General features: G+C 61.9%; 1 protein-coding gene across 1 annotated transcript in view; it reads right to left on the reverse strand.

The window, feature by feature from the left end:
- COL5A1 (collagen type V alpha 1 chain) overlaps nt 1-12,292 on the reverse strand; it is a 148,662-nt gene that overhangs the window by 41,538 nt on the left and 94,832 nt on the right. The window contains 5 exon segments of the mRNA XM_030293787.1: nt 3,116-3,169; nt 5,706-5,759; nt 6,439-6,546; nt 8,753-8,806; nt 10,532-10,576. Of these exon segments, the coding sequence (XP_030149647.1) occupies nt 3,116-3,169; nt 5,706-5,759; nt 6,439-6,546; nt 8,753-8,806; nt 10,532-10,576 (315 nt within the window).

The following is a 12,292-nucleotide window of genomic DNA, read 5'->3' on the forward strand; positions in this document are numbered from 1 at the left end:
ACCCCCGTCCACGGTCTGCTTGGTGACTCGCCTGTGAGCGCCTGTCCTCATGTCCTCACGGGGGATGCGCAGACAGTCCCAGAAACGGCCCTGCTCCGGCCGAGAAGCCAAGCACAGGTGCATCTCTGGACTCCGGCCTCCCGGGCCCCTCAGCCACCAGCCCCGCAGAGCCGCCCTCCCGGTCCGCAGATGGCTTAGGAACGGCGGGAGCAGGCACCACGGAACCCCTGCCTGTGTCCCTCTCCTCCATAATTTCCAACTGGGACTCTCAGGGATGACATTTTCAATGTGGCTGGTGCCTTCAGTCACGTGGCAAGACGGGGGTGGCTTTGAGGCCCCGGGGACGCCAGCCTTTCGCCCCCACCACCTGTTCACCGTCCCCTTACCTCTTTCCCTCCCACTCTGCCCCCTGTCAGGCCTCAGTCCTTTGTCCGGGGCATCTGTGAGGTCCAGCCCACCTCCGCCCCTCCAGGTTGTCCCTGAGCCTTCCCTACCTCTGCAGTCAACCGCCCCCCCTTCCCCCCGCACATCTGGTTTGTCCCTGAGCACGCACCGCCATCCGCCACACCATCTGCTTTACAGACTTGCTCCCCGTCCCCACCCTTGGAAGGCAAGTCCCAGTCCCACGAGGGCAGGGATCTGGGCTTCTGTGGCTCTGTCCCCAGGGCTCCAAGAGCACCTGACATGCGGGGACAGGGGAGGTGCTCAACTAATGCCATTTGGATGGAGGGAGGGATGGGTGGATGGAGGGATGGAGAGAGGGAGGGAGGGACACAGTGACAGGATGGCAAGAATGACCCCATAACTTGGTCTGGAAGGGTCAGCGAGCCAGCCGGATTGCCAGGGTCGGCGATCAAGGAAGAGTTGCAAACCACCAGGGCACGGGGAAGGTCACTGTCACTGGGAAAAAATTTCTTCTTCCTTTCCTGGGGAAGGTTCCAGAATAAAGACATCTCTCTCAGGAGATATGTGGGGGGGATAGACGTGCATCCTCGGTCGCCCCCGGGGAGGGCGTGGGGAGCCCGTGCGCTGAGCCGAGAATGGTCCAGGTCTCCGGCCAGGACGAGCTCGTGGAAGTGCAGCCATCTGTGGTTCACTTGTGTGCAGGGCCATCTCGGACGCTTCCCAGGGACGGACTTGGCCTTTTCCTCTAGATCCCACGTCCTCCGCTTGCCTCTGTGCCCCCAACACCCGGGAGGGGCACAGGGAATATTTCTCCCACGATATGCGCGAACGTGCTTGCCGGTCCTACTTGGCCCTTGCCCAAGCCGTTGCCTTTTGTAAAAGTTGACATCGTTGACCTCAGGGCCTGCCCCCACCAAGGTGGCCTCCGAATACAGCAACCACCACAGGCAGCTTGGAAAAGCCCTGTAAATTCCCAGCATAGTTTCCTTGTGTCTGTGCTTCAGGTCCTGGGAACCAGGAGCCAAACCTCACAACAGCAAGCTTCTGGACCCATGCTTCCCCGTTCTGCAACCACATCTGTTTTCGGTGGCGTCCCTGGTGACCCCCAGCACCGACGCATGGGGATAACTGCCCGTGGGGCTTGGAGGGGGGTACCCGGGCATCTCTCTGCCCTTCTGAGCTCAGGGGTGGGAAGTTGAGTAGCTCTGCAGGGGCAGGGAGAGAGGAGCGGGGCTTGGGCCAGAGTGCTGACCCTAGGGCGCCGGCCAGGCCTCCACGGCCCCACGCGACCCATCCCAACGGGGCCTTGATCCCTGGCCCCAGCGGGCTCCTCCACGGACAGGGGCTGTGGCCAAATCACACGACCAAATGCCGAACATTGCGACCCCTCTAGGAGAGTCTCACTGCGAGCTGGTGTCAAAGGTCACGAGGCCGCCACCAGCACAGAAGCCACTCCCTTATCACCCCCACGCTTCCCGGACCCTGGCCCACCCTTCACAGCGGCCTCTGTGAGTATTCCAGTGGGCAGCTTTCCCCAAAGGCGTCCGTCAGACTCTCTCTGGAGGTCAGATAGACAGGTAGGGAGGCGGATGGATACACGGACAGCGACAGACAAGGAAGAGCCAGACAGACACGCTCGCAGAGGTATAGACACAGGATGTACGTGCAGGTAAACAGGTAGATACGCAGGGAGGTCAGGTCCAGCTCCAGATGACGACAGCGTCCCTGTGTTCACGCCGTCTCCTCGCACTGAGGGCAGTTCCCCATTTTCTATCTGTCTCAGGCATCGGGCACGTACACGTTTGTTTACACGGGTTGGGCTGGCTTGAGGTCTCTCTCCGTTTTTCAGGAGAGCTCACCGTCTCTGCTCAGACGCGGTGAGGACCGATCGGGGCAGGGGTCTCTCTGGGAAGACGCAGCCCTCCTGTGCCAGGAGCAACAGCGTGGGCGCAGGGGAATGGGCCGGGCCTGTCCCAGTTCCCGCAAAAGCGGCAGTCCTTCCTCCGAGGTCTGGGGTTCCCCACCCCCCGCCCCAAGGTATGCCCTGCACAAGTCTCGCAATCCGGCCCCTCTGCCCCCACATGCCTGTGGACAACCAGCTCAGAACTGAACGACCAAGAGGACCCCCTCGATCCTGCGTCCCGGGCAGCAATGCTCAGAGAGCGTCCTGTAATTTCCCCGACAGAAGGCCTGGACCAGGGGGCGTGGCTTCCTCAGCCCAGCCCTTCAGAACGCCACTGTCCATGGTGACAACGGAGTGAACCACAGCATCCGGCACCGGGCAGGTGCCCTGGGGCAACGGCAGCTTGGGAATGACGAAGGGGAAGAGCTTCCTGAATTTGGACCGGCAGGGTAGGCAACACGCTCCTTTTTTCTCCTTCCCTTCCTTTAAAAATTCGCCCGGAGGAAAGGCCCTCGGGTTGAAAGACTCGGGTTTCACTCACGGCCTGAGGAGCTGCCGGGGTCGTGGTGTTGGTCAGAAAGCATGCCCTCCCCTCCTGCCGCTGCCCTGCAGCCCACCACCACCCAGCCCCGTGTGCGGGGAGTCGCCAGCGCTTGGTGCTGAAGGCCACGGGCTTAAGGTCAGCCATCTGGAAAGCGGTCTGGGCAGCAAAGTGGGTGAGAGTAAACAGGACGTGCCAGAAAATGCACCCATTGAATACCAAGGCAGTGGAGCGAGCCACCCGACCGGAGGCCAGGCTGTCCTTACCCTGCCGCCCTTCTCTCCGTTGGCACCAGGAAAGCCAGGAAATCCGATAGAACCCTGAAAGAGAGGTGATTCGTAAGGAAGCACGAGAGCTGGGCCAGAGAATCAGCTATGCTGCGTGTGCCAGCAGCAGCTTACGGTTCACGGCCTCAGACACGAGCTCCGCCGACCCACCCCCGACCCACCCCCTCACCCCCCACCCATCCATCCATCCACCTTCTACCCTTCCATCCATCCATTCATCCATCCGTCCGCCCACCCACCCATCCACTCATTCACCCACCCAACCGTCCATCTACCCATCTAACCATCTACCCATACGTCCATCCCATCCAACTATCCACCTGCCCCTCCATCCACTCAGCCAACCATCCATCCGTTCTGTCCAACCATATACCCACCACCCCGCCCCCAGCCAGCCATCCACCTGTCTAACTATCCACCAATCTGTCCACCCATTCAAACACCATCCATCCATCCACCCGTCCATCCAACCATCTGTCCATTCAACCATCCATCCACCCATCATCCATCCACTCACCCATCCATCCATCCAACTATCCACCAATCTGTCCACCCATTCAAACACCATCCATCCATCCATCCATCCATCCATCCATCTGTCCATTCAACCATCCATCCACTCACCCATCCATCCATCCATCCAACTACCCACCTATACAAACGTCAACCACCCACCCACCAACCCACCATTCACCATCCATCCGTCACCCACTCACTCAAGAAATATTTCCTAGGCATCTCATTGAGTCCAAATCTAAACACCAAAGCTGAGTCTTAACCACACTTCCCCCTTCTCCCCCTCTGAACACCCATGTCTTCGAATGCTGGGATCTGCGAAGAACAGGGCACACAGATTCCTGAGAATGAACTGGAAGGGATGTGTGGATCTCACATTCGTGACATTTTGTTTGCTGCGTCTTGTTGTCATGTTTTGTTATCTTCCCAGAACACCTCTAAGTAAAGCATGGCAGCTTGTAGAGTGAGAAATTAATGCAAATCTATGCACTGACTCTAACAACTAACAGCTTTTTAATTCTAGAAACCTACAAGGGGCACGTAGACAAAAGAGACACTTGGGGACTTTGATGTGGGTAATACCCAGACAACTACGACGTGAGCTTCCCTGCGACACTCGGGCACTTCCCGTGCCCGTGGGAGGTGGCTACTGTCTTCAGCGGGCCTCGACTCTCCTGTGGCTAAAAATCCTGACCTGAATGTGCGCTTAGACCATGAAAAGTTCGCGAATTTCCAAACCTCGCACCCCTACGTCCACCTGCCAATCCAGGCAGGAGAGGCCCCGGACACCCGGGTGCAGGTCCCACAGAGCTCAGTGCAGGTGCTGGGACACGGTGGCATGTCCAGACGCTCCTGAGGACCTTGAAAACTGCCAGGCGGGGCGCCTGAGTGGCTCGGTCCCTTAAGCGTCTGACTTGGTTTGGGCTCAGGTCACAATCTCACGGTTTCACGGGGTCAAGCCCTGCGTCAGGCTCTGCACTGGCAGCATGGGGCCTGCTTGGGATTCTCTCTCTCCCTGTCTCTGTCCTTTCCCTACTGGCACTGTCTCTGTCTCTCTCTAAACAAATAAATAAATTAATTAATTAATTAAAAAAAAAACTGCCAGGCAGCTCAAAGTTTTATACCCTTGCCTTCCAAGGACACTGCCTGAACTTGGCCCACACCCCCCCCCCCCCCGACTTCTCTCCTCTCCTCCCCTCAGAGGACATATACTTCGGGACAAAAGGCCCGTCCGTCAGCCCCTCTTGCTCCAAGACGCGGGGGGCACGGCCACATCACAGCCGCACTCAGCACACTCCTGGGGGACCCTGAACAAATTCCCGTTTCACTGCAAACCGCCTCCCCGCATACGGGGCGTGGGCCTACCCGCCCCAAGTGGATATTAGCATTCCACGGGAAGGACTGCTGATTCCTCAGCCAGAATGGAAATATCCAGGGGGACAGGCAGCCCACGGGGCCCTTCCCGGGAACGAGCCTGAGCCTGGGAGCCTGGAAAGGCGCTGAAGCCGGGGAGGCAGAACGACGCAAGCAAAGCCGGGAGAGACAGGAACTCTCCTCCACCGCTAATTATGTCTCCGGTGCAGACAGCCGGTTATTTTTTAAGGAAGAGCCGTGAATAATAAAAGGTGAGATGTGGGGAAAAAAATAACGTGTTAAATGATTTCCAAGGCCTGGAGGAGATGTTTCACTTAAAGCAGAACATGATTTCATGGAAGGAAGGTTTCATCTCCCTTTATGCTGTCATGAGCAAATGACCTTCAAATCTCCAGTGCGGAGCAGAGGTGAGAGAGGCTTCACGAGTCCTCGGTGCAGAGAAGGCAGCGGGCAGAGGTGCAGGGGACGCCTCGCCTCGCACGGCCCTCGGCTCAGGCTGGCTCTGCCCCCTTCTCTGAAAGGCCCGACTGCCAGCCCCTCCTTCCAACCCAACCAGGCTAACGTGCAGGCTGTGGCCAGGGCAGAGCCTGGGGGAGACAGCTGGGGCAACGCTGGGTTTCGCCACAGCAGCCTCGCCTGGGACGTGGCTGTCCGAACACCCGATACGCTCATAAGTTACCTTGGGCCCTTGTCTTCCCGGGTAACCTGGTAATCCCGGCACTCCAAGTTTTCCCTGGGGAAAAAGAAGGGGCTGTGTTATCTGGCCAGCACCTCACCTCTCCATCCATTTTCTCCCAGCCGAGAAAGGACACGGAGAGGCCGCCGCCTGCCCCCTGGGAAGCCGTCTCCCCCGAAAATCCCTGCCCGGACGGGAGTCAGGAGGAGACACGGCCGTGGCTGAGGCAAATCTCCAATAAAAGAACTCTTTATCTGTGAGATTCTGTCGAGCCCTTTTGTAAAGGAGTCCTCGGGGCAAGGCAGGGCGGATGTCTGGTGCACTCTGAGCGCCCGTTCCTGGGCCAGCGCCACAGCAGGGGGGCAGGGGGGCGGGGGGCACAGGTGTAAGGACAGGGGCCTGTGGAGAGTCCCTGCATGAAAGATGATGCCCTGGGTACCGGGGCTCGGTCCCCAAGCTCTGGGGCACCCGGAGGAAGGAGCCCTCTCAGGGCACTGGCCTGGCAAAGTGCTCAGAGAGACCTAGCTCGGGACAAGGAAAGGACTGACCTAGCAACAGACGAATTCGCCAGGAAGGGTGGCCAGGGTGCCGGGGGAGCACATGGGACAGGACCCGACTCAGATTACACCTAGCCCCATCTGGGGGCTTCAGCCCGGCAGAGTCACCAGCCTGGCCACCCAAGGCCGTCAGAAGGGTCTGTCCCCGGGAAGCAGTGAGCATCCTTCCCGTCACATACCTTCTCCCCAGGGGGTCCCAGAGGACCCGGGTCGCCGTTTGGACCTCCACGACCCTTCGGGCCTTCGGGGCCATCTTCTCCTCTGGGACCAGGGGGTCCGATCTCCCCCTGCAGGTCAGAAAAGAGAAGGTGAGGAAGAACCCCCAGTCTCCACCTCCCACCACATGACTCCCATGGCCGTTCTGGGCCCGAGAGTCCGGGTCCCGGGTCAGATCTTGGGGTAGGAGCCACTTAGCCCGCTTGGCGCACCAGGCGGCCTCAAGAGCATAGCACCCGCTCCTGTCTGACGAGACGGGAGCACCGCGGAGCAAGCTACGGGGCTCTGCTGAACGGCCACGCTGTCCCTCTGCACAGCGGTGGGAAGTTCCTTCTCCAGGCTGCACGCTCCTGCTTCTCCAAATGAGTCCCTCTCGGTTGAGGCGACTTTGGTTAACCCCGGAGCTCTCAACCGCTCCTTGCCCAAATAGATCAGGACAATCTGTGTGCAGGACGCTGCCTTTTTCCTTGAAGCAGGGATGGGCCGCAGCCCCCGCCGCCCAGGGGTCTGGGCATGGCAGGCACACAGGAGACCACGTGACGTGTCCCAGAGACAGAAGGGTCCTCAACGCTGCCCCAACCAACTTCGCCGCGGTCCAGCCTGGGCCCGGACACGACCGAGGGTCTGGGGGCTTGCCGAGGTCCACGGCAGCGCCGGCCCGGCCTCTGAGCGCCCGCCCCGACCCTCTGCTCGCTGCCAGGTCTCGCTCTGATCACTGGCTTCCAGCGGCAGCTGGGAGTCAGCCGTACCCCCCACAGCAACGATGGGTGTCCCACAGGAAACGAAGGACCAATAACTTCCTCATTCGTAATGTGCAGTGTGTCCGCGGGCCCAGGACTCTCGGTCCCTAAGAAATGTTCTTCCAACAAAAGGACCCTTCACACATTAACTGAGCACCTAGGAAAGGTCACGCTCGGGGCAGAAGTTTCTCTGCTCCCTGGCTGAGGAAGTGTCCCTGCTGCCAGTCCCACCCTCACCCAATTCCAACGGCAGGCCTGCCCGCGGAGCCTGGAGCGTGACCGCCGGACATCCTTTGTGCAATCTCTTTCAGAGACGGACCCTCGTGATGTGGACCCCGAGCGTGTGCACGGCATTGTCAGAGGCAGAATAAAAAGGACGTTCGCCAGCCAGAGAGAGAGAGGCCCCTCAGATGTGGGGCAGAGTCCCGTCACCATGGAGAAAGTTCTAGAAGGGCTGTCTTTAGCAGGAACATAACTGGGACACGACTGTGAAATGAATCTCTCTCTTTCGTTCCTCCGCCTTTGATAGAGGCCAAGATTGCCTCTGCCTTTTTAGTCTGTGACACGGCGCCAGGCGCGTGGGGCTCTCCGGGGCTGGCACGTTCTCAAAAGGCACCTGCAGGCCAGCTTTGTCGGGGAACAGTTACGGCAGCCGCACGGCGGCCGACAGCCGTCTGTCCAGGTGCGCGTCCAGCTGCCGCCACGGCTGTGCCCACGCGGGTGGCTCGGGCACCTCCCGCCCTCCTGCCCGGGACCTGCGCTCACTCTCAAGGGGGTCGGGGCCCTTCAAAGTGCCCGCACCCTGGCGGTGGCGGCCGGCCGACGACCCGGAACCTTCCTCCCGCTTCATCTGCTCTGCCCTCTCCCCACTTAGAGGAAGACGCAGCCAGCAGCTTTCTGCCGGGCGCCTGCCGTGGGAGCCAAGCCCATCCCCCTGCAGCACGAGCAGCTTCCTCCGGCGGGGAGGTAAATTATTCATTAAAAAAACAACTGCTGTGTCGCAGCTTCTGATGCCCGAGCATGAGATTACAGAACACAGGAGCTGCTCGGGGTCCGAAAATCATGGGAGGATGCTCGGGGGACCAAGATGCCGTCGGGGTGGGCAGGGACCCCGGCCCTCCCGGGTCGGACGGCATTTCTGCAGCCCCCCTCCCTCCGTCTCTTCCGAACCAAGTGAAGCACTCCGCCATCCCGAGTGTCGGCCGCAAAAAGACAAGTCCCCACGGACCCCCTGGGCAGGGGGGTCAGGGCACAGGGCAGAGGGGCCAGGCGACCCCAGGTGACCCCAGTGACTGGGTGTTCACACCCAGAGCCGCCGTGGCTCCGAGCCGGAAGCTGAGGGCCAGTGGGGGGACAAGCACAGAGCCAGGCCCCTGGGCTCCCAGCTGTTCCTGCCTGCGGGCCGAGAGCCCCCCCCCACCCCCCGCAGAGGCGTCACCTTCGTTAGGAGAAGCTGTCCTGCGGCTCCGAACGCCGCAGCCCTCCCCTGGCCTCCCACCCCCAGCCCCGTCCCCCGCCAGCACCCCAAAACACTCACCCGATCACCCTTGATTCCCATGTCGCCTTTAAACCCAGGAAAGCCGTCTTCACCCTGACAAAGGACAAGGCAGTGCCTGGGTCGGCACGAAAGAGCCCACCTCCGGGGCGGCTGGCCCCCCTCCCCCCACGACTCCGCACACAGCCCCCAGCCCAGAGCCGCTGTCGCCACACAAGCGCTGGGCGTGCCGGGCGGGGGGGTTCCGAGCGTGAGTCCTGTCCCTCGTGAAGGACGCCCCTCTAACCCTCTGTAGTCGTGGGGTCGAGCTCGTGGTCTGCCGCCCCCACCCCCACACCCCTGCACCCCGCGCAGCTGTGCACAGCTGGGCCCCGCTGGGGCCCAGTAGCCGCTGATGGGCGAGCACGGGGGCGGGGCTGGAGGGAGGACGCCCCAGAGAAGCCGGCCGCCACGGTGGGCCCCACAGACCGGCCCAGCAAGAGCTGGAGGGGACGGAAGGGCCCAGGGCTCGGGCAGTCTGGCTGCGGGGCAGCCCTCAGTGACACAGTCCTGCACCCTCCAGGCCAGGGGGACACATTCCTGCTATTCGCATATTTGGGGATCCACAAGGGTCAGGGACTGCCGTGCGCTCGAGTGCCCACGCAGACAACCACAGACACCCTCAGGTACTTGCACGGGGCGGCCTGGCTCGCCCTCCCTCTCTATCCAGGCCCGGCATCCTGACCTCGTTTGCCCATCAGGGGGCTTGGTCCTGCGCCCCAGGCCGGCCAGGAGCTGGTACGCAGAGGGAGGCAGTTTCCTGGGACTTGGGGCGAACTCGTTTCTCCCCAGCCCGCAGTGCGCGTCCGCTGTCCGGTGATATGCCGGGGACTCACCCACAGCGGCCTCGGGCACTGAGGTCCCAGGAGGCTCTCCTCACCCCCACCCCGCAGGCTGCCCCCCGGGGGCCCTCAGAGGGGCGGTGACCCTTCTGGAGAAGGGGCCTTCCCCGTCAGAACTCACTCAGGGAGCCCTGTCTCCGGCTAAAGGACAAAAGTGATGGCACAAATGTGGCAAACCTGGGGCTCTGGGGAGCCCCCGCCAACGGGATGAGGGGAGTTCGGGGAGCCGGGAGCTGCCGGTGGGGACCTCGTCTGTCCCGCGGGGAGTGTGCTCGGCCCTGACCCCGAGGGCCCTCAGTCCCCACGCTTCCAGGGGCCACAGGATGACGGCTCAGGGGTCTGCCTTCCTCTGCTGGCTCTCCAGGGGGAGCCGAGGCAGTGTGCGTGCGCCTGCTCCCCCAGGCTGAGCACGGAGACGGGGCCGGGGCTGAGCCATCGCCACAGCACAGAGGGCCCAGCGTCCGCGCCGTCCCTGTCCGGTGTGGCCATGTGAGGAGCCAGCTCAGGGACGGGAACAGGCAGACGCCGCGGGGAAGGAGCCGTGCCGGGCGCGGCCGGGGGGCACGGCGACACCTCTTTCCCTCCGCGCCTGGCTCTGCTCCAGCCTGAGGGGCCGCCCAGGGAAGAACACCCAGCACCCCGATGGCCCCGCTGTCCAGCTGCCTTGCGAGGCATCCGCCTGGGGTGTCCGCCGGCCAATGCAGGTGAGCGGCGAGCCTTGGCCTTGGCCTTGGGTGCGGGGTGCCAAGCCCCCGACCCTCAGCCCCGCCAGGAGGTGCGCCCACAGCCTGCCCTTTTGCAAACAGTCTGTCCCGCGGGGGGGAGCGCGTCCCTCCACACTCAGAGGCCACATGAGCCTCAGCAGCTGTTAGGGCTGCCACGGAAGAAGCCACCCAGCGGGCCTCCAGCTCTGTGGCAGGAAGAGGCGGGGGGCACTCACCTTCTCGCCCTTGGTACCTTTCAGACCGCGGATGCCATCAGCTCCCTGGGCAAACACGAAGGGAAGAGAGTGAGTCGGGTGGGTCGGAGCCTCTCCTGAGCTCTCGAAAGGGAAGGGTCTAAGCCCCAAATACCAGGAGGGCTGAGCGCTCAGCCCCCCAACCCACACAAGCTCCCTCACGCTCCCAGTCTCTGAGGGAGGACCCTGCAGGCTCTCCTCACGCCTAAGTGAGCCCTGCCTCCCTGCCTCCCCCCACCAAGGACTCCCAGATGTCCCCCGCTGACATCTGCCCTCTTCCAGAAACATCCGTCTCTCTGAGGTCTGGGGAGCCGGTGGGATGTGAGGCCTCAGCATGGCTCTGGAATCGGGCAGACTGCTCGTGGCCTCTGACATCGTCCCAGGTGCCTAGTGCCTCGGTTTCCTCATTTGGAAAGTGGGGGTGACGACAACCACTGCCCTGTTACTGCTGGTGGGAGGGGGATGCAGACGAGCCCTCAGGACAGTGCCCGGCACATAGTTGGTGCTCAAAACACAACAGCTGTGTGCTGTCTGGCCACTGTCATTCTGTATTATTATTACTAACACGTGACAATAGGCATCAGCTCATCAAACTGATTGATAAGAGTGGCACCAGTGCCATTGAACGTCAGCTCAGGACAGATTTCTGCGCCAGACAAGAACTGTAAGGGTGGGACACACCCTCTTTCCTCTGAGCACCCCCCCACCCCCCGCCACGCTAGCACCTTGCCCAGACCAGGTAAGCCCACCCATGGAGTGGAGGGAACTGGCCACAGCCTCGGCCCTCCGAGCAGGGAGCAGACATTGACCGCGGCCAGCTGCCCACGGGACCCCAGAGAGAGGCCAGGCCTCCCATCTGGTTCCGGCCGAGGCGGCGGGCAGGGCGGCCGGGCCACCTGGCAGGGACCCTCGGGCTGCCAGATGCCCTCTGGGGGCAAGAACTGTGCACAGACTGTTAAGCCTTTTCCCAGGAACTGAGGAGAAGCCCTAAGAAAAGCTGGAGCCAGGCACTGAGAGCTGGGCCGGGCCTGGGCTGCACGGCCTCCCCCCGGGCGGGGGGGGGGGGGGCAACCGCCCCCTAGATGCACCCCGGGCTCCAGTGGCCCCAGGCGGCCAGATGGGGAGGTACGGTTACCCCCCACACCTCGATGCCCTGGGGGCTCTGGCACCAGCTTCCTCCCTCTTGCCGTGCTGGTGGGGTGGGCTTCCTGTGCCCACGCCCTCCCAGACCCAAAGTCCTACCATTTCCCGACCCAGGTCAGAGGCCAGGGGAACGCGGCCCAGGAGACCAACAGACCAGATCTCTCGGCCACGGCACGGCTGACATCTGGGGCTGGGTCACAGGGACTGCCCTGTGCACAGCATCCCTGACCCCCCACCCGTTACGTGACGGTAGTCTCTCCCCCCAAGTTGTGACAGTCAGAAATGTCTCCAGATGTCCCCCGGGGGCACGAATCGGCCCTGGGCCTGCCGTCCCTCAGGCTGCGGACTCCACTGCCATTTTTAAGAGCACAGGGAATGAGAATGCATCTCTCCAGCGAAAAGAGCGTTCAGCCCCACTTTTCCTCCCACTCCCTGCTTCCAAGTCTAACTGGATCGCTCACGGCCTGAATGAATTTTAATCAGATAGACAAGATAAGAGCATTCCCCATAAACATTTTAAAGCAAACACCTTTTAGCTCACAGACACAGCATTATGCAATTAGCCTCGTACAGAGCCAGCAGACGCTTTTGCGACAAGAA

Source organism: Lynx canadensis, chromosome D4 (genome assembly GCF_007474595.2).
Source record: "Lynx canadensis isolate LIC74 chromosome D4, mLynCan4.pri.v2, whole genome shotgun sequence".
NCBI classification, from domain to species: domain Eukaryota; kingdom Metazoa; phylum Chordata; class Mammalia; order Carnivora; family Felidae; genus Lynx; species Lynx canadensis.